The 23113-nt window shown below is 42.5% G+C and overlaps 1 protein-coding gene across 1 annotated transcript in view; it reads left to right on the top strand.

The window, feature by feature from the left end:
- Window positions 1-23113, top strand: part of ephb6 (eph receptor B6) — a 35495-nt gene that overhangs the window by 10470 nt on the left and 1912 nt on the right. Inside the window, exons 3-18 of the mRNA XM_046399148.1 lie at window positions 4947-5219; window positions 7223-7392; window positions 7495-7790; window positions 17023-17178; window positions 17549-17820; window positions 18271-18352; window positions 19084-19208; window positions 19346-19508; window positions 19979-20093; window positions 20188-20243; window positions 20728-20844; window positions 20939-21186; window positions 21323-21541; window positions 21644-21793; window positions 22431-22615; window positions 22725-22883. Coding sequence (XP_046255104.1) covers window positions 4947-5219; window positions 7223-7392; window positions 7495-7790; window positions 17023-17178; window positions 17549-17820; window positions 18271-18352; window positions 19084-19208; window positions 19346-19508; window positions 19979-20093; window positions 20188-20243; window positions 20728-20844; window positions 20939-21186; window positions 21323-21541; window positions 21644-21793; window positions 22431-22615; window positions 22725-22883 — 2786 coding nt within the window. The remainder of the gene's footprint in view (window positions 1-4946; window positions 5220-7222; window positions 7393-7494; window positions 7791-17022; window positions 17179-17548; window positions 17821-18270; window positions 18353-19083; window positions 19209-19345; window positions 19509-19978; window positions 20094-20187; window positions 20244-20727; window positions 20845-20938; window positions 21187-21322; window positions 21542-21643; window positions 21794-22430; window positions 22616-22724; window positions 22884-23113) is intronic.

Raw genomic sequence — 23113 nt, forward strand, 5'->3', positions numbered from 1 at the left:
GAAAAAGAAAATTACCAATTACTAAAGTAACATTGAAAGGATTTTGGTTAAGTTTCGGTATTTGATAAGATTAAAGATGAATATATTTGAGTATTAGACATGGTCAAAAATCCTGCATGTATTCTGACAATTTAATTAGAGGTATTACAGTATGTATATATATTTCAGAAAAGAATAGACTTCATGAATTTATATCATAATTAACTCTAATGATTGAAAATATGGGCATAATAGCCACATTTCTGAGCGAGTTCATCACACACAAACACACTTACCATGCCTACAGATCTGTACACTCTGCTCTGTACATATGTTAATCCGGCTCACATGTCCAGCCCATTAAAGTCTGTTTAAAACCGAGTCACATTTCTAACACATTGAATTCACGCAGGAGCAATGTTGTGTACATTGTGGTAGCTGACTCCTGCTAAACTTTCTCTCCTGTTTTTTGTTGTGGACAAGTCACTGGTGTTGACAGTTAACACAATACAGAAAGTTACAGATCTCAGCTTGAAGATAAGGAATAAGGTTGTAATTGTTATTTAAGGGCGAAGGTCAGTGTTATCACCCTGCATAACGTCTGGCATCTGACATTGACTGGTGGAGCTTTAGGCAGGTGGCACACAGCCTGACAGTAAGCAAGGTTTCATTTTGCCTTTAAGACAACCTTGAGGGCTAAAATACTTTTTTTTTTCAGTTGGCCTCCACTGTCTTCATCTGCGGGGTGATTGCAGTGATTGAACCATAGATCTCCCATTCTTGAGCTGCCTTTTATTTAAGGTTGTTGCATCGCCTTGAGCTGTGTAAATGTGTGTATGTGTCTGTGTGTGTCTGTGTGTGAGTGCATGTGTGTGTGTGTGTTTGCTTGCGTGACTGTGCGAGGGTCAACTCTCGGGTCAGTTAAATTCATTCATCTGTGATTGATTGTGGCTCAGTTCTAATATGGCTCATAATTGCACACATACATCGTCTTCATTGTCATCATCTTTGAGATAATCAGTCAAACTGTGAGAAAGTGGACGACAGTCCTGGTACTTGTGGAGGAAATTTTTATGCCAACCAATCTGCCAGTACAGAACAATATTATTTTTTAGACTCTAAGGACAGTATGGGCAAAACCTCTGATACATAAATTTTGAGTATCATACGGTGCATGAAATAAAATTAGCTTGACGCTACATTTTTACATGCTAGTCTTGGCAAACAAAAACCCCACAATTACGACCACCAGAATTTCACATGCTGGCAGCTCAAGAAGCAAATGAAATGAAAATACAGTCTCTGACCAACATCTGGCAAGCACACACACTCACACTGAGCCTTTTTTCTCACCTTACACTAAACTTTAGCTCAATGCGCTGTCATTATCAGCCCAGTCTGGCCCCCAGTGTTGGACCATAATTGTACGTGATGTCTCATTAATTAGGGACTCATGTGCCTTGGAAATTTGTGAACCATGATGGCCACTGCTAACAAGAGGCCACCCATTTGTGTGTGTGTGTGTGTGTGTGAAAGCAAGTCAAGCATTTGCATGAGAATTTTTTTTCCTTTATGGTCCCTGGATGAGAAGTGCTTCTGAGCTGGAGATATGGTTATTTGACCCGGGGCATCAAGCTGAGAGAAGTAGAAAGACAGACCAAGAGAGGGGGAGAGAAAGAGGGACGTTATGTGTGTGTGTTTGAGTGTGTGTGTGTGTGTGTGTGTTCTTTTTTTAACCCCTTCCTTGCTTTTCTCTTCACATCCCATCTTTTCTTTTGCTGGAGGGTCTGTGGACATTCTTTACTGCGTTCTCCTCGCGCTTCTTCTCGCTGACTTTCTGTCTTTCCATTCTTTTGAAGCACTGACAAGCAGACTTTTCTTTGTCTCTGCCTCTCTCTGTCTTCCTCTTTTAATCTTTCCTTCCTTTGCCCTTCACAGTCCCAGAGCCACTGGGTCTCTGCCTCATATTCTTCCTTTTATCCCCCAACTCAATCACCACTCTGCCCCCAAGTTCTCGTCAGTGTCACACCAGCAGACTCTTGGCTTCCTACTGTAGTCTTTGCTTTTTTCCCCCTCCCCTTGTCTTCACTCGCTATTCTTCCATTGTGTTTGCTTTGTGTGTGTGTGTGTGTGCACATGCATATGTCTTGGGATATCTGTGCGTGCCTTTCTCTGCGTCTTCGTGTTGGTGTGTGTTGTGTCCTAGGCCCTGCCCCTCCCTGCCCTCTGTCACTGGAGAGATTGCTCCTTGGCTCCCTGGCATTTCGGTTCAAATTAAATCACGAAGATGAGTCGTCCCTATTTTTTTTTTCTTGCTTGCTTTCCAATGCTCCTTCCACCCCTCCTCCCCAATCTGCCCACGTTTTTTTCCCTTCCCCTTCATAAGCGAGGGAGAAAACGAGACTGGGAGAAATAGGAAAGTGAGCGGGAGGGGAGAGGAGATGGGGATTAGGGTTTGGGGTCAGAGAACAAATGAAAGCTACGTTTTTTACACAAAGATACAGAAACAAGCTGCACGCAATTCCACACAAGAGTACCAGCGGCGACTCTCTGTACCTGAAAGTCCACATGGTCAGGCTTTTACTGCAGCCACCTCACATTGTCATATGAACACACACACACAGAGACACACACACATGCACTCTTTACTTTACTCTAACTCTATTCCCCGACCGCATCTCTGCATCCCACCATGTGCACTCTGTTGTCCCCTCCATCTGATTCCCTTCATTCTCATGTCTGACAGCGAGTAAATCACGGCCTGGGGGAGAGAAAACGTGTCCTTTCACTCCATTAGACTGACAGCGCCTCAGATCGCTCACTGATCTTATCATTATTCCAATTTGACCAAATATGAATGCACACTTTCATGTGTGAGGCTACACACTGGCTGTCAGAGCCACATAGAGAAAGAGACATGAACATGCAGACATACTCTAACATACACAAACAAAGAAACACACTCGCCAAATGCGCTCTGCTAGGGTGTCAGGACCTTTTGTCCTCTTGCTATTGTTGTAGGGAGAATAATGATGATGAGGCCTAATACATAATTCCTCTGTGTTACAACAGAAAAGGCCCTGCTTGTCACTCAGGGCTACACAGGCTTAAAGCAGAGGCTTTTCTTCCTTGGAGGCACCGTACTGTATAATTGGTGAAACTAAGCCCAGCGCCTACATTTACATTTTGACTCATGTGACAGAGTCTCATTCAGAGCCTTGTCACTGTGCTGCTAGCTCACTACTCATGTCCAAGTGCATTTGTGTGCCTACAAGTATTCAGATTTTGTTTTAAATAATGACGCAATCTGCTCGTTTTATGACACCACAGCTGCCACAAGTCAGACACACAAGTCTCTGCCGCTCATCACATCGGAACAATGACACACATGCAAATGCTAAACCAGTGCAAGAGAAAAAGTAACCACATGTCACACAAAACCAAATCATTATCTTACATGATTATGCTACTCAGGGCGGCACGGTGGTGCAGTGGTTAGCACTGTCGCCTCATAGCAAGAGGGTTCCAGGTTCGAATCCCGGTCTGGGCCCTTCTATGTGGAGTTTGCATGTTCTCCCTGTGCCTGCGTGGGTTTTCTCCGGGTACTCCGGCTTCCTCCCACAATACCAAAAAAAACATGCACATTAGGTTAATTGGCTACTCTAAATTGCCCCTAGGTGTGAGTGTGAGAGTGTGTGGTTGTTTGTCTTTGTGTGTTGGCCCTGCGATTGACTGGCGACCAGTCCAGGGTGTACCCCGCCTCTCGCCCGTAGTCAGCTGGGATAGGCTCCAGCTCCCCCGCGACCCTGACGGATAAGTGGTATAGAAAATGGATGGATGGATGGATTATGCTACTCCAACATATGAAACTGGAAAAAAATCAACTTTTAGTTTGTTTCATTTGCTGCCTGAAACTACTTCCTGTCTTACTTCTTGTGACTTAAAACCATGCAAACATTTTTGGCTTTGTTCACAATGAAATTCACTGTGTCTTTTCAGAGGTGTCCTTGTGGCTCTGGATGCTTTGTGCTGAAGTGTCCTGTTTATGTCCTGTTTATTATCCTGACAACTTAAGACGTGTTCTCTGAAAAACCTCAGTGCTGAAGTATTTCGGCAGTGCAGATTTGTTGATTGGTTGGTCCACCACTTGGTCTAGGGTGAAGTTTTTCAACAAATGATGGATGAGTTGTCACAGAATTTTATCTCAACCCCTAAACCCTCCTTTGAACTGATGTACGGCATTAGTTTTTGTTTTGTGTTGCTGAACAAATGTTGGCAAGCTAACACGCCTAAACTGAGACCGAGAACATGTTCAGCAGCATGCTATCACTGTCACTGTGAGCATTCTGGCATTAGCATTCATCTCACAACACAGCCCCACAGAGCCTCAAAGACATGTAGACTTTACAAACAAGAGTCCATTCATCTCCATCATATCGGGGTGGGATAAAATAGCAGTATATTATTTCTTGATCATGACATTTTGTCTGCAACGCTCTGGATGAAATGTGTTATGCTCTAAATTAATTAAATTAATTGCTGAAGTGATTTAATTATAATCATTGATTACCTAATTAGACAGTGGAAAGCCTGTGGATATCAAGGACATAGAGACGACCTACATCAGCGGGGACAGTAAAGAACAGCTTTTGAAAATGGGGGGGCAAACAAATTTTCTATTATACTAAATCTCACTAAAGATGAAGATGTCAAACAACAGTGTGTGATGTTAGTAACGGACATGACCCACATGTCAGCAACACCGGCAATGTGCTCAATATTTACATTCTAACATGTAAACTGTTGTTTAAGACATAAGGAAGATTCACCACTGTGATCAAACCATAAACGGACAGGGTTTTTACAGTTTATACACATTGGTTCCAAGGCTCCCTGCTTAAGATAATGTTTAACTTTTGCAAAGCTGAGTTTACACAGTCTCATAAGATTGTTTCTGTCTCTCCCAGTGGGATGAGGTCAGTGTCCTGGACGACCGGGGGAAGCTCATACGAACCTTCGAGGTCTGCAATGTCAACCAAAATCCCCGTCTTCAAGACAACTGGTTGGCTACGCCCTTCCTGTATCGCCACTCTGCTCCACGGGTGTTTGTCACGTTGCGTTTCTCGGTGCGAGACTGCGCCAGCCTGCGGTCACCGTCGCCCACCTGCCGAGAGACGCTCACCCTGTTCTACAAGCAGGCCGACAGCCAGAGAGAGCTGGAGAGGACCTGGGTAGCTGAGGTGAGGCACAACACTGGATGTGCTCCATTGCAGTTACCATATGGCTGTGTTTGCATAGCAACTTTCCCTTTACGTTGATATGCAGAGCAAGTTACAAGTCTCTTCTGACAATCACAGATAAGGCATTTTCCATCTTGTTGCAAAACTCCTGCTGGCCCAGTTTTAATCCACAGTATTGCAGTACAGCAGTTCCTCATTCCCAGCAATATACTTCACCAGTCAAATAGTTTTATCCTTCAGACAGGGAGACTAAAAACTGTATGCAACATAGCTAAAGAGAGAAATCAAATTACTTTTTGTCAACTGATTATCCAGGTCCAAGAGTCCATCTACTGTTTTACAGCACAGCAGTTTGTGTGGTGCTACTTGGTTTAATTTGGAGATACGTAAGATAAACAGATGTACTGTAAACACATCCCAGTAGAGATGTTGTTGGCGTTAGTAAATATTTACACCCAGTAACTGACTGAGGTGTTGGCAGTTTTGCAGCTAAATAAACTGGCTAATAAATACAACTGACATAAGGTCACTAACATATGACCCCTCTAGATTAAAGACTTAGAGAGACCAGCATCTGACCTGACACCTGGGAAACTGTAATGATTTTAAATGATATTTTGCTGAAATGACATACTATAGTCTACCTTTAATTTTACAAGATATGTTAACTAGCTGAGAAAGTGTTGGTTGCATTAGCATAACCATTTCCCACTATTTTTTTTTTTTTAGCTATAGCTATTTCTCTTACAGCTAAACCTAAATAAATAAATAAAATACCTTGTACTGTAAATTTGTAGATTTAGAATACTGAAGAAGTTCCATTTATTACGTGGGCCCCTGGCAACTGTGTTTGTTTGAGATGCTACAGTGTTCATCAGTTAAGACATTCAAGTTTAAGGTCACGGCTCAGTATCTTCAAAGACACTGATGAATTGTAAATCTAAAATAACAAACAAATTTAATAAGGACTGATTCCTCTTATTTCTGTCATTACTCTGTTTTATCGTCACTGCTTGTGGGCAACAGCCTTGAGACAATCATTAAGAACAGTAAAATGCGATTTTCATTGATGTTACACCGGTGTTACACCCAAACAACAAAACCTCTTTTCATCTCATGACAAGGAGTAATTGCATAATCATCCTGATTATTGTTGTGCTTGCCAAGAAAAACAGTTGAGATTGACGGCCTCTTGGCCACACTAGTGTGAAGCACATACTTGTTGAGGATTATGGTTTATGAGATGCAAAAATATGCCACTGTGGTCTCCAGAAATGTCACTTCAGTCCCACTAATTACACCTTTAAGGCATAAAATGTACAACAGTGACCGTTTTACACTCCTTGCAGGAAATTCGCTGAACCTCATGAGTTGTCAGCGAAGCAACTGACGTGTTATCTTAGAGACTGACGTTGACTGCCCAAATATGTTTTATTTATTTATGCATTTAGTTTTTAATTTTCTTTTTTTCCTGTTCTGTTTTGAGCTCCTGAGTCTGAACTGTCTGAGCTACATGTGCAGTCGCAGTCACAGTGGGGGAGATTCAGTATTTGTATAGATGAATGCATTTCTCCTTGGGGAAGTGAGATGCTTTTTAAAAATGCAAATCAAAGCCTGATGAGGAATCAGAGGAGAGTCACAGAAGAGCAGGAAGCACTGCAGTGCTGAAAGTCTTTGCAGGGACTTGAGCACGGACCTCCCACCAGGACCTGCATACATCTTTACTCCTCTCACTGAACTACTTCATATTATACATGCGCCTAGGAGAGTTTGTCTGAGTTTGTCTTTCATTTTGTTATTTATGTTTTGGTCTTTTTTATTCAATGCTCTGTATATTTCCAGTCCTAATTCATCTATCAACCAGCTAATTTTAACATCCACAGTTTCTTGTTTACGTCTTCTTGTCAGCCGCACATATTCTCTGTGCTATTTTGCTTTCTCTTGAGCACTCATTATGGTTCCCTCCACTGTCTGCTGTCCACTCTGCTCTCTCCCTGCTGCAGCCATCCAGCGGGGAGAGGGAGACCAGGGAGGGCTGGGTTAAGATTGACACCATTGCAGCTGATAAGAGTTTCTCCAAGGTGGAGCCCAGTTCACCGCACCAGTATCAGCCCAACAGATACAGCCGAATCAACATCAAGACACGCAGTTTTGCCCCACTAACACGCAATGGGTAGATATCGCTGCACTCATCGCTTTGCAGCTCATGATTACTAACATCAGTACTCCCAAGGGTCTGAATGTCCTCCATCTTAACATCTGAACCTTGTTTTAGATTCGTCCTGGCTATTGTCGACAGTGGAGCTTGTGTTTCCCTCATGGGTGTGTCTATCTTCTACCGGCGCTGTCCAGCCACCAGCCTGTATTTGGCATCCTACCCGGCGACTCCGTCAGGGGTGGAGCCGACTGCCTTAGTTCCCGTGAGCGGGACATGCGTCCCTCACAGTAAGGCACAGGGAGGAACGCCCCCTCGTATGCATTGCAATGCTGAAGGGGAGTGGATGGTTCCTGTTGGAGGATGTGTCTGCGATGAAGGCTATGAGCCAAATCTCAATGGATCTGCTTGCTTGGGTAAGTCAGAAAACTATCAAACATATGTCCATATGATTTTCCATACGCAGCAATAGTACAGCCATTGTTTGATAGCTGGGTGACTTTTTAGGGTTTTACTGAATAAAGGATGGTCAAAATTTGCGCAACAGAGACTGACATATCCACATATCCTGTCTTTTGTCTCTAACATCCACTCAAAAAACACTGCTTCCTACACATCCCATAATGGATCTAGATAATGTATTTTAATTAGACCCTGGTCACACCACCATGAGTTATTTTCTAGACTTATCAAAATTGCCTGTCACAAGTTACAACACCTCATACAACTGGTTTTGAAGGCTGAGTAGGGCTAAACTCCAAATTTAAACAAACCTGAACAAGCAATTTGTTCAATTTAATTCAAGCACAACATGTGGGCTAATCCTGCACTACATTGTGTTCATAAGCGCTACCTCACCTGATAAGCTAACACAACAAGTTGCATTTTACAAACTCAATTGACATCCGCATACTTTTAGCTGATATTTTTCCATGTAGTGTCAATCACAAAAGCTTTCTCATGTTACATCTCAAACGGTTTGCTGTCATGATTATCTTTTCATTAGTTTCATCTACTTTGCAGTAGGAAAAAGAACAACGGTAGGTAGTTTACTGAAAGGACAACATGACATGCAGTAGATCAGATGGACGCTGCTTTTATTAATGACCCGCAATAACGTTCAAGACACGTTCTGTTGCGCATATACACAGAATTTTAAATTTGAACAGCACATTATGTTATTACCTGTTTGCAGACTTTGCTTTCCACTTTACGAGCTCAAAGTAGTGACTGCGTTCAGGAGAAGTCATTTGAACTAAAATGTTCCTAAAAATACTAGTAATCAGTCAACTTTTTGGTTTCCTGATTTCCTGTCAGTTTTCCGCTTGATATTTCCTGGATGCGAAGCGTCTGGATCAATACTGAAAGGAGCTGCTGTCACTCTGATACACAGCTGTGTTTGATGTAGAGACCAGAGGGAAACGAGGGCAGGCGGGTCGGGTCAGAATGAGATGAGGATGAAATGAAAGAGGCGGTATTGTTGTCCAGTGCATTTGTAGTGATGTAACACACTGTCTCTCATCAATAGAGTTTTACAGATATATCTATAAGAGTACAGAGCTGCTATACTGATAACCTAAGGGGAGAGGAGAGGAGAGGAGAGGAGAGGAGAGGAGAGGAGAGGAGAGGAGGTACATATATAAATGAGCACACAACTGAGAACAGAACAGGGTCAGCAAAAACTGGTCAAAAGTGTTTTCACTTCTGAAAATTATTGTAAGTAGAAAAAAAAATTTGGAAGATGTCCAGACGTACAGGAAGCCATATAGAGAGAGAGAGAGAGAGAGCAGGAGGGGGGAGAGAAGAAGAGAGGGCGAGAGCCACAGTGAGAGGGAAGTGACACATTTAGGTCATGGCGATGTAATGGCCACTCGTCTGTGAACAAGTGACAGAAACCGCAGGGGGAGAGAAGGGGGAGTGGAGGGAAAACTGGGAGAGGTGGAGGGAGAGTGAAAGATAAGAGGATGCAAGTTAATGACTTAAAGAACAGAGCAGGCAAAAAATTCTGAGGGCGTGAAGTCAAAACGAGTGGATGGATGTGTGTGAGTATGAACAAGTGTATCTCGTGTTTCGAAGCTGATATGTCTGTCTACCAGGAAACTCATTGGCCATAATTACTCAGCTCTCTCGCATGGGGGCCCTGAAAGTCTAACTAACTCCAACACAATTAATTCTCCAATCCCGCCCAGTCAACTGTGAAATGTGTGCCTGCTCCTTTGCTTTACATCTGCACTCGTGTTTGTCTGCATTTGATTGATATTTACTGACAAATCAGCCCTCAGAACTGTTCATCTGCCTGAGCGAAGGCTTCCACTGACTGTCTTTGAATGATCTAACACATTGCTGCCCACGCTGCTCGGGCTTTTTGTTCCACCTCTCACATGATTATGTTTTGTTGATCACTTCACTGACTAATGATGTGGACTGGCATCATTACATTGTTGTCCTCTCTGCCTCCCTGGGAATGTTGAGAAAAGAGGCAGATGGTTAACTGGCGATGCAGTCATCAAGAATTATTAACAGTAGCCGATCCTCGTTCTCACCAGAAAGCGGAGCGATGAACTTTCTTAACTATTAAAACTTGTACATTTTGTTCTTGCTTGAATTATGCGCCAAGAACATTTAATAATATCACAAAGTGAGAAAATTATAGACTGTACTGCACTGGACTGGATGTATTGTTTGGAATCGCAGCTAAAAGCACACTATTATGTAAAATGTTTTTCTGCTGCCACCAACAATTCTGAGAAAAAAAAACAGCAACATTTTTTCAAGAACTGATTTATTTCCACTTCTTACATCTGTGTCGTCTTGACCCACATACGTTGCACGAAGCACATTATCCAATACATCAACCAGTGTCTTTCGAGGATGAATTTCCTGAATTTTCCACTTATTCACTGAACCGTGTTGGGCCTCTTGCTATTTAAGTAAATCGCTACAGTGTAAATTAATGCTGTTTGATATCCATGTGAGAATATTACACCCAGCGCAGCTTTGCCCCCTCAAGCAAGACATAATTTTTAGAGACAAATAAGGGAGTCCGAATCCCTCATCACCTCAGTCTCATGTAAAAATGTTGTCATTGTTAAATGACTGTCTTTAACTAGGCACACAGCCCTAATTGTTTTCTGTTTTAAGATTCAAGGGGCTTCCTTAAGGTATTTCCTCATATTGGATTATTATGCATCAGACTTAAGACTCAAAAACAGACAAAATACACCAAGTACAGGATTGAACTGTCATGTTAGCTACTTTTTGTATTGCATTCATTTAACATTGACATCTGATGCATACGATCACTTTTAGCAGTGTTTAGGTGGCTTTATAAATCACAGTGTCAGTCAAATCGCAACTACATTTCAGACAAAAATGTCTCATCAATTATGGCATGAATTGCCGATTTTGTACAGACATTCATGATCTGCAGAGGATGAAACCTAATGACTTTGTTGATCCTCTGACTTTTCTTCTAGCGCCACTAACAAGTCAAATTTCTCACTCACTCACACTGTGGTATCCTGTCTGTTTGAAATGAAAATGAATCACTGGAGTTTGCAACAACACTTGAGATGAACTGGTGTGAAAACTTTACACTCGTTCGTGTTACGCCTGATAATTCTCATAATTCAGACTCACCAAAACAACACTCCACCATTTGGACTGATGATAAATTAAGTAGTCAACTGAAACATCAAACATTTTGAGAAACACAGCTGGCATTAAAAGATCATTCCTCAATTATTTATCAAACTGTTTGTCACGAGCAAGTCTGAAAGAACATCCAGCTTTGATATGATCACTGTGACATTCAAAGCTCGGTTTGGGATAAAAACTCATCCTCAGTCTTTTGAAAAATAATAAGGACAGAGGCGGACGGCAGCTGTCTGATGTTATTTTATTTTTCTACCAAATGGCAGACGGATGTTTTTCTCCTTTGACATTTTCATCTCACAAGGGAGACGGAGAGACGGAGACAACGGGCAAAGACAGAACTGAGCATGAGACACAATTACACCTGCAGCCAAACAGGAAACATTCCTTTAGTTCTGGCCTCGCCAAGTTGGTCCAAGCTGGCAATACATGATCAGACAGGCTCCCGTCTCTGTTTGATTCCTCCAGAAAATTAAGCCACTGTCGAGGATTTGGAACAGGGATTAGTGCCGAATGTTAATTTGGAGTTATGTTGGTTTTTTTCTGTGGCACGCTACTGACGAGTGAAATATTCAACGTGTCAGATTGTCTCGATTTGTCGCCAACGGCTCACTCTTAGCACAGACACGTCCGCTAACTATCCTGAGGCCTGTTATGGTGTTTCCTTCCCTCTGAAACATTTGGCCATGGGACGACGTATAAATACAAGTGTGATATTCTGAGTGTGATGGGTGACTCTTGTCCCAAAAAGACACTTTTTAAGTGTCATGGATATCTTCCTCAAAGGAGACCACAGGACGGGATTCATTTCACTATTCATTCCATTTCCAGGTTCTTCACGCTGTAATTGTTTCCCAATATGTCAAGCGGACTTTATGACACTTGCTGACATTCAGTTTCTTTTCCAGTGTATTATTGAATGTCAAACTTTGAGCAAAACACAGTTGATTGACATGATTAATGAGATATCATATTGACTGTGGGCCGGACACGGCTGTGCAGGAGCAGCCAGGCAACAATGACAAACACACATCACATCATTCATCTGCGTCGTCACGTTTATTGAGCATGTTGGATCATTACAGCAAGTAGTGCAATGATAAGAATATTGACCATTTTGTATTCAAGCTCCTTTAAGAAATGCTGAAGTCATGAGTTACGGTTACCCAGGAAATGAGGGAGCATTTAGCATTTAAAGAACCCGGTACTTCCCTCTGGAGACCAAAAAGAGAAAGATAAAAAAAGATAAAGAAAAGATCATCAGTACTGGACATAGATTTGCCTGAAATAATGATAATTCTTTTCTGTAGCTGCTAGTTATATAAATAAGCAACTATTTGCTTCAAGGTTGGCCAGCCTAAAATGTGGAGGTATTCCAACGTTGTGTTCATAACTTGATTGCTCTGCCCCCAGATGGCCAGAAGGTCATGTGATATGGACACATGTGGACCCAAAATATCAGCATGATTCCTTAAAAGAAGATGTGAGGACATCAGTGTTAGTTCTCAGTGGTAGCTGCAGTCTGGTTCGAATCTATTTCGTTTTTGTTTTTTTTTTGTTTTCTCCTTGAGCTCCAGTTGGATATGTGTCTGACAAAAGCAGCATACAAAAAGAGAAGAAGTCAGCACCCTGAAAATCCCTATGCCAGTTACATCAGGCTTCAGGAAATGAAAACAATTAACTCTCTGCACCAGATGGGCAAAACTGGAACTCAACCCGACCCCGGCAGCTAGTACCTGGGATGGTGCCGTGTGGTAACTTCAGACAGAGAGGCGGTTGCATCTGAGTCAAAGTAGTACTGATACTATTAATCAGAAAAACGCTGAATATAAGACCCGATAATCAGCCAGGCTGTTAGTCGGTCTGTTCCTCATATGCACAAGAGAAACTTATTTTCTGTTTAAATAAAGCTTGCTTTTTTTGTTTTTTCAGTACAGTTCATGGCTTGTGATAAGCTTCTTGTTTATCTGAGAAAATCCAGCAAAGGACTGCATGTTTTAACACATGTCTGCGTGTTGTTGGAGCATATATGGAAGTGGATGATATTAAATTACACATGATTCAGCGATTGTTTCCAGGCTGCACTGAATGACAGAATGCGGAGAAAGCGAAGGACGGAGAGACGCCGAAGGAGGCATTTACAGTTGGAACCATGTGTACCCATCTCTCCTGTCGTGTGGTTGCATCTGTGACCGAGCTTATGTGTGTGTGTGTGTGCATCCATGTGTGTTTGTGTGTGTCTGAGAGAGAGAGAGAGAGAGAGAGAGAGATTATGCTGGAAGCCAAAAGAGGGAATGAGTGCATGAAACAGAGAGGAAGAGAAAAAAAAGAGGGAAATTGGGTCAGCGATCTACATACCAAAGTATTATGTTAACGTCATATTACTCACCTCACTGCTGTCTTTTTTCTTGTTCTGTTTCTTTGTATGTCGAAACTAACTCTTTCCCCTCATGTCAACATCTATCTATCTATCTATCTATCTATCTATCTATCTATCTATCTATCTATCTATTTTTTCTGTCTTTGCCCTTAAATTGCCAGGTCATGATCAGCTCAGCGATCAGCTAATGCATGTAATTTGACTCTCATCACCAGTACTTCTCAAATAAATAAATAAAATAAAATAAAAAAATAATAATCATTTTGTCTATAAAATTTTAAATTTCAATCTCATCTTAACTTTGCAGAACTCAGTATAACAAAAGCTAAAAACCTTCAAATTTGACCAGCTGAAACCAGAGGATTTTTTTTTTCTCAGTTAATATGTGCCACCTACATCAGTCATTGTTACTGCAACACACCACCATGTCCACATTTGTTTCTGTGTTTGTCTGTCAGAGGACTTTCATCACCAACCCTGACTGTAACTTCTCTCTTCTTCACTTCTCCTCTTTCCACTCTCCTTACTTCCTACTTCCTCAAGTCGACTAATGTAAAGGCATGTGTGTCTCTGCTCTGCATGCAATGACCATGAACTGTCTACTGTATGTCTGGGAGACAGAGTGAAAGATGAGTGGATGCATGTCGCTGGATGGGAGGGAGGAGTGGTGGTGGTGGTGGTGGAGGCGCCGGGGGTGGGGGTGGGGGGCAGATCAAGCAAGAGGGCAGAGGGTTTGCATTCACATTGGCTGCTGTAATCAGGTGGATGAGGATGGAAGGAGGAGGAGAAGGGGGTTGCTGATTTGTTCTTGGAGCTCATAATGGCGATGAGAGGCTTTGTAGCAAAGTCGTGTTTCCTGTCAGACTTCTAAGAGGACACATCTGGTAATGTGCAGCCAGGACATAAAAGATGGAGGAAAGAAGATATTTCACTCTCCTCCTTTGTTGTCGCCCTCCTCTTTTCTTCTCTGTTTCATCGTTTTTCAACCATCATCTGGGGCTGCCATACATAAACCTACTGTTCATCCTACAACGGTCTCAGGCCATCCGTCTCCATATTCACTTCTTCCCCTCTTTCTAGTTTATTCTCCCTCTGTGATCTCTCGACATCCTTTTACTTCTCTCTTATCTCCATTTTTCCTCCTCTTCACACCTGTTTGAAAGTGGAGTCAGCTCACTGAGACAAGTGAGAACACAGAAAGCCTTTTATCTGTTTATTCTCTCTCGCTTTCTTTCACTTCTTGCCTTCTTGTCTTCTACTCCCACACTGCCCAAACACCATCTAGTGCACAGACATGCATTCACACGCACACACACACACACACACACACACATACAACATGTCAAATCTGAGACACGGTACATGTTCTTGATAAGGTTATATAAACAAGGTGAGAGGTTCACTCCCACCATAACCATAAAGAGCACACACACACACACACATCCCTCACCCTTCAACTTTAACAGCACATTTACTCTGTTTAAAAACATTTGAGAGTATCCTTCTTTTAATAAGTTGCTGGGTCAGATGTTATCAAGTGTGTCAGTCACACACTCAGAGGGACAGAGAACATACACACACTCCACATTTAGCCTACAGACTAAGATACCTCTTTTTGAACGATGTAACCTTTAGTTGACACTACTTGAAGCATACACACACACACGCACACACAGTGTGAATATGGCAGCAGACCAACCTGGGGGTGGTACTCTCAGTGTTCTCACAGTCCTGCTCAGGATGAGCACTCAAGGCTCTGGCAGGCAGCAGCATGAAGTGTGTGTGTTACCTTGACCTCGGTGTTCAGCTGTCCTGCTGTTGACATTAACGATTGGCACATTTCACAGACTTTCCACCGTAAAACGGGATAACAGCTTGCAGGTTCAAATGGTATTTTCAGTGTGCGTGTGTGTGCGTGTGTGTGCATGTGTGTGTGTGCGAGAGAGACAGAGAGAGAGATGCATGCTTTGATTTTTACTTGATTTCAGGACAATCACACATTGATGTATTATTAATACGATCCCTGTAGAGTTTCTTATCTGTTCCCTGTCTCATTAAGAAATAGTTACCTATATTTTGTTGCTGTGAAAATCATATAGGCTGTAAAGAAAAACTGAAGGACTAAAGTTTCCATTATGGATTGTGAAAAATCTCTCACTTCTTACTGGAATACAACCGCAATTCCAAAAGGTTAGGATGCTATCTAAAAATAAATAAAGTAGAATTTGGTAATTTGCTACACATGCACCTTGAGTGTCCACTTATGATTGGTCATGCTCCATATGTAAATAAACCTGCACATCACTGGGACAAACAGACAAAATGTTTTCTTTCAGAAAACTGAAACCGCTACAAGACAAGCAAAAAAGTCTATTTCCTGGTGTGTCCGGCGGTTCCTCTGGAAATACTGATGTTGGGCCAGTATGGCTATTTTGTGCCAGGTTGAGCTCTGTGTGTGTGTGTGTGTGAGAGAGAGAGTGAGAGAGAGAGAGAGAGAGAGAGTGAGAGAGTGGTTTTGCTGCTCTCTGCTATCTCAGGTCACTTCCTCTGTAAACACCAGTAAATGACTGTGCTGGACAAAGCCAACAACAAACAACAGACTGTCGTGTCTTGGATGAACTTTTGACTCAAAGAGAACCACAAGCCAAGCTGAAATTGATGCTTTACCCAAAAATAGTTCCGTTAACCAATAGTGTTTGACTTTGTCCCGGACAGAACAGAACAAAACAATAAACCAGGACAAATTTGAAGTACACAAATCATGCATTTCACAAAATACTGCCGGTTCACAGACCTCCACAGATGAGCCTCTGCCGTCCGGTCAGCTGAGATTTGAAAAGTTTCAGATATATTATTTATTTGACTACTGAGCTTTTTTGATGATATCCTCAAAGTATTTTCGCCTCGTTTATGCTATCTCTTCTTCCTTACACAACATTTATTTGCACGTTCAATTATTAATGAACCATAAACCAAACTTCATAGTACTAGTCGGCAAAACTGTCTTATCTCAAGTCCCACTTACTGACTTGTTCTTGGGCTTTAGACCAACATATCATGGAACTGTAGATCCCCAGACTTTCCATTATCTACAACCACCATCTCCATGACAACTGAGCAAACATCTCATGAAAATGAAGACCAAATGATGCGGTTTCAGAGCAAGCAAGTAAATTGAAGTTGAGTTTTGTCAGCTGCTGTTTTCAAGGTTGACAATGAACTGTCAACTGATAGTGATCCTTTTTTAATGTGTTACAGCTGCCAATAGAAGCACTGGTAATTTTAGTTAAGTTGAGTTTTTAATGACATCATCATCACACTTTTCATGAAACTTTTATCTTAGCTGTAATTTATTGTATGGGGCCCATTGCTTCAAAGTTAAAAAAACACCAATACCAGAGCTTTAGGTAAATGTACGGCTTCTTGTTCTCTGAGGTTTTACAGAAATCAGTACAACCTGCAGAGAGAAACTGTGAAATGCAGCTTTGTAACCCTGCATGGCATGACTCCGACATTGCACAGTGACTCAGACACTGTGACACTGACACCTTAATTTGATTCTAAACTGAGAATGAGACTCAGTCCTCCATGTGACTCCATGTGTCTCTCCGCAGCTTGTCCAGTGGGCTACTTCAAGTCCGTCTCGGGCTCTGTTCCCTGCTCGGTGTGTCCCTCCAACAGCAGAACCAGCCAGGAGGGATCGACTGTGTGTGAATGCCGCAGCAGCTTTTATCGAGCCGCCAATGATGCCAACTCTTCTGCCTGTACAAGTGAGCTTTGTTGGTTTGTTTGTTTACGCCTGGCTCTCTGGGAGGCGTTCAAGGGGCCTCATTGGTCATTTGTCATTTACTCAAAAACTGTGGGAACCAAGAACAGTCAGTGACTAGAATTCATCCGTACAATAAAATGGACATTTAATTCACCCAGCAAAATAAATAAATAAATAAATTTTAATTTTCTTTGCGTAATTATGTCACTGTCAAATTTTGTTTTATAAAGTTCTTTACATTACCTTACTTGGTTAAATGTAGCAGCCAGCATGCAGCTTGTTTCATATGTTAAACTTTTTAGCAGATGCTTCTATCTAAGTGTCTACTGCTTACATTATGTATGTCAAACTGCTCTCTGTTTTCCCCACAGCTCCTCCATCTGCTCCGGTCTCTCTGTCCTGGGAGTATGAGAGTGGTGACGGCGGGGTGTCCCTACGGTGGCGCCCTCCAGTGGACATGGGAGGCCGCAGCGAAGTGTGGTATGGGGTGGTGTGTCGCATTTGTCCCTCAGCCACCTTCACCAACCCGGCGTCATGCTCCTGGTGTGGGGAAGGCGTCACCTTCAGCCCCTCCCAGACGAACCTGAAACAAACTAAGGTCACCCTCAACAACCTGCTGACCAGAGTCACTTATCTGATACAGGTTTGTTAAAGGCACATATCACCTTGTAAATAGTGTAAAATTGTCTGTGAGAGTTGGCTTTACAGTAATATGTGTTCTAACCTGCACTTCATGTTATTCTCACTTACTGGTAAATGTGTGTTTGAACTGAATGGTACCAGTTGCAAACTGCTTTTCGGGGATTTCTCTGCATCCAGAAAGGAGGCGGGTCCTCCCTGCTGCATTATTCCATAAGCTCCACATCAGCAAATACACAGTAACATTTATTATTTAGCGTGGAGTAGCTCAACCAAATCAGAGCTTATTTCTTATTCATAATGGGCAGATATTTGCCATTTACTGGTGTTTGTTGACTGGCCAACACAGCTGCACGTGTCAGGCTTTGTTTCTCAAACAAGAAAGCATGTCATAAAAAAAAGTTAATAGAGAAAAGCTTCAAATGTCACGTCTGTGTGTTCTTCGTACTGACAGGTGCAAGCCATGAATGAGGTGTCAGCTTTGAGTCCTTTTCCAGCCCGATACACAAGCATCAATTTCACTACGAGCCAGTCAGGTGAGCACGGGACAGAAAGGATGAAAAGGATGAGATGAAAAAGAAGAGATGCTCTGATGATGATGTTTGTGTGGATACTGTGTCTCAGTGTGTGTGTGTGCGTGCGTGTGTGTGTGTGTGCCGTTTCTTTCCCCCTCTCTCTCCATCTTTTCTGCTCCTGCTCTCTAGACAGGAGGTTGCTCGAGGTTACAATATCCTGTCAGATCCCATCAAAGTCACTGTAGAGGAAGAAAGGGACAAATGAGAGATGGGAAGACAAAAAGACAGACAGACAGAACAAGAGATGGAAGTAGACAAGTGGGGAAAGGAGATGAGAGGAGAAGGGAGCATTGTGCAGACACAAGTCCACCATTATACATGTTTTTTCAAGAAACTGATCAAGATTAATTTCTGCTTGAACCTAAATAATCTAAAGCCCTCTTGTGTCTGCTCTCAGAGTTTATTGATTAAATGAATGGAATGCCGGAAAGTTCACCGTAATGGGTCTGGCAAGCCAGCACAGTGACTGTAACTAGATCCTGCTTGACGCTCCATAAAAATGCCAATTCCACTTTCACACTTTCCTAAATATTCTATAACACTGCCCCCTTGTGGTCACCGTCACTTTAACACAACGTCTCTGTTTTTATTGTTGTTTAACAGAGGGGTTTTCAGAGAAAGTCTGACTGATCAAACTCTTCATTTAGGGGAAACTTCAGTCCAAGACCATATATCTCTTGTTTCTCCCACAGTTCCCAGCACAGTTCCCATAATGCACCAGCTGAGCCGAGCCCCAGACTCCATCACTCTCTCGTGGCCTCAGCCAGACAGGCCCAATGGAGACATCCTGGAGTACCAGCTTAGATACTACGACAAGGTACACTGAATGAATAATCTCACACACACATTCACACACGTGCACACACACACATACATCCCAAACATGCTGCTCAACCGCCCTAACTGACACATAGCAAACATCACCTCAACAAGTCCTTCCTGTGCGTCCCTCAGGGTTCAGATGTGGACAGTGCTGCTACTGTGTACAGTGAGACCAACACGGTGACTGTCAACTCTCTGATTCCCGGCTCCATCTACGCCTTCCAGATCAGAGCTCGAAATGAACGAGGCTACGGCCCCTACGGCAACACCATCTACTTCACCACTCTGCCTCTGGGTACAACACTCATTTACTGTGGTACCAATGAAATCCTTTGCAGTCCAACTGTGTCATACAAGTGAACTGGTGGAATAGACTCTTTAAGAAGCGCTTTGTCATCAACGAGTTACTAGTAATACATTGTGTACTGATGGATGTAGAAGTTGAGTTAAAGTTTATTCAGGTTGAGGTCAAATCTTTTAAAGACTCCTGTTTTCTGTTTCAAATGGCCATGGTGATAAGGAAATAACACACACACTAACTTTCTTCTTTTAATTTAGTTTCTTCATTTTTAACTGATGATCTCTCTTTATTATTTTATTATTTTTATTAGAAAGATTCCTGAGTTTATTTCAGTTCAGTTTAAACTTTATTTCACCAGGACAATCCACTCAATATCAGTACAGCTTTCTAAGGAGTCCTCAAAGATTATTTTACAAGTAGTTGAGTGCGATATTCAATGTGTGTCCTCGCTTTCTCTCCCACAGAGGAACACTCTCAGCAGATCCAGAATCGACTTCCTCTGCTGGTCGGGTCAGTGATGGGTGGAGCAGCATTTCTCCTGGTGGTGGCAGCGATTGTGGTTGTGGTGGTATTTCGCAGGTACTGTAAGTTGTTGATCTATCCACACCATCATACATATGATCTTTTTTTTTTTTATGCAAGTTGACATATTTTGTTTGTGTTTACTTGGCAGCAAGAGGAGGGAGAGTCCGTACAGCGACAGACTCCAGAGGTACATCAGTAACCGAGGTGAGCATTAATATATTCAGTTCAACGTTATTTAATTTAGTTTGCATACAGTTTAGCAAAAATAATTTAATTTCTTTTAAACTGAGAATATGAATAAATATTTGCTTTGAGCAAAAGGCCAACACATCATATTGACATTTTGAATGATTTGGAGGTATAGTGCATAATTAAGCCCTGTGACCAACAAAGTATGGTTTTCATTTGTTTGAATTAATTTCATTTGTATAACAAACGCTTTAACCAGAGGGTGTTTATTATATTAAGGAAAGAAATAAACCCTTTCATAGAATTTCATTGTTTTATTTCATAAAATTATTATGTTATTTTAAAAAGAAAAAGTAATTGCTTGACATCTGTTGGATTGAATGGGACAGACCTTGAAATTTAATTAAACTTTCTGGGTTTTTTAAGCTAATATTTATTCTAGAGATGCAGTACTGTGTCTGTCTGTTTAAAAATAAAGAGCCAAACTCTTTAATTCCAGGTGGCGTCAAGTATTACGTGGACCCATCCACTTATGAGGACCCCAGCGAGGCTGTCAAAGAGTTTGCTCGTGAAATAGATCCCACTCACCTCAAGATCGAAGAGGTGATTGGTGCAGGTGGGCTTGATACTCTCGTTTCTTTTAAATCTTATTGTACTTACTTGAAAACCATCAGCACAGTGTAATCTCTTCTGTCTGCTCTCCACTCCAGCCCAGTTTGGGGAGGTCTCTCGAGGCCGATACCGTCCGCTGGGTCGCAGGGAGGTGCTGGTAGCGGTGAAGACTCTACGCTGGGGGGCGTCCGACAGAGAGAAGGGGATGTTCCTCAGTGAAGCAGGGGTCCTGGGACAGTTTGACCACCCCAACGTACTGAAATTGGAGGGCGTGATAACTCGTAGCCCCCCGGAAAGGATAATCACTGAGTTCATGGAAAACGGGCCCCTCGATGCCTTCCTTAGGGTGAGACAAAAGCATGCCGTCAACAGTTTCCATCTTTGGCTTGTAGTCACTAAATAGGTCACACTTCTCTATAAACCAAAGAATCACCTCCTCTCATCTCCTGTCCTCGTGTTCCATGTCTTCATAATTCTTTCAGGAGAACGAGGGCCAGTTTAGCGTCCTCCAGCTTGTTGGGATGCTGAGAGGAATCGGTGCAGGGATGCGTTACCTCTCTGAAAGAAACTTTGTCCACCGGGACCTGGCAGCTCGGAACGTGTTAGTTAACTCCAACCTGGTCTGTAAAGTCTCCGACTTCGGCCTATCCCGACTCATGAGGGGCCTGGACCACAACATACCTACATACACTGCCTCACTGGTACGTATTTTTGAGTTGAGCCTCTGTGGTATTTAAGTGCTTGTGATTTGTGGTTTCAGTGTAACATAAGTCACAGATTCATCGTCTCTCTTCCTCCATCAGGGAAGCAAGATTCCTGTGAGGTGGACGGCACCAGAAGCCTTTCAGCATCGCAAGTTCAGCTCAGCGAGTGATGTCTGGAGCTTTGGCATACTTATGTGGGAAGTAATGTCATATGGAGAACGTCCATACTGGGACATGAGCAATCAAGAGGTGAGTATGGAGGAGAATGTAGCCTGAGCACAGGAAGTCATAATCAATTTGTGGGAGTTTGCTTAAGTTCAAGTTTTACTACTACAGTGTAGTAATATATCATTAACAGTAAGGTCCAGTGGCGCCATAGCTACTGACCATGAACTGCAGTGTTCGCTGTTTACATCCTGCAGAAGACCTTTCTTGTATGTCGTTCCCTGTCTTTGTCTCCCTCCAGTTTCTATCATCTCGCTTCTATCAGCAGTTAAACAAAGACATAAATATGTTAAGAATAATCCTGAGAAATTATCATGAAAAGAAGACCTTGATCCACAGACCTTATATTAACAAAATTTTATGCAAGTGTATAGCATTCTCCTTTGAATTCTAGTGGAACAAAAGTGTAATGTCTAAGAACAGCCGAGGGAGCGCTTAAACCTGTAGACAGCCTCTTAAACAAATTCCTCCTCTTTATTTCACAAACGTATTTAAAAGTGACAAAATGTCAGGCATCAGAAATTTACATAAATTGTTTCTTAGTCACTGTTTGAAGCCTTCAGCGGTCCGTGACCTTTTACGTAAGGCAATTACACAAGACTCCTCACACCATCTGTCCTGCTCATGTCCAAAGTCTCCTCCTCTCCCTCTCTCTCTGCAGGTGATGAAGGCGGTAGCAGACCAGTATCGTCTCCCTGCCCCCCACAACTGCCCCCCTGCCCTCCACTCTCTGATGCTTCAGTGCTGGCAAGCTGATCGAGGGGACCGGCCAGGCTTCGACTCACTCCTGTCGTCCTTGGACCGGCTCATCAGGCACCCTGCCTCCCTCAAGGCGGAGCCAACTCGGTGAGACAGCAGAAAACATATCAGAGGGCCTGGCCAGCAGCAGGCGATGAACAAGCTGCTGCGTGTATGGATTTTCATGCTCTCATTTTTGATATTCTACCCTTTACAGAAGCTGCTCTCAGCCGCTGCTCAGCCCCACCCCCACAGACTTATCGTCAGTGGCGACAGTCAGTGATTGGCTGAAAGCGCTGAGGATGGAGAGATATCAGGATGAGTTTGACCAGGCACACCTGGACACATTAGACAGAGTCAGCATGCTCACCATGGAGTGAGTATAGATGGTTTTTAACATTTGGGTTAAACTCTGGTGACTCTGCATTTTTTTATCTTTTACCTGCAGATATTATCTATGGTACTTTTTCCAAAGCATATCAAAGGTTTTAGATTTCCTCCCTTCAGGTAGTCTTAAAATCATGGATGCCAGAATGTTCTGTAAGGTATATCAAAGAGTCTCTCAAACTGTCCCGAAGCATATTACCTTGCAAAACTGACCCAGTG

Source organism: Scatophagus argus, chromosome 9 (assembly GCF_020382885.2).
Source record: "Scatophagus argus isolate fScaArg1 chromosome 9, fScaArg1.pri, whole genome shotgun sequence".
Lineage (NCBI taxonomy): Eukaryota > Metazoa > Chordata > Actinopteri > Scatophagidae > Scatophagus > Scatophagus argus.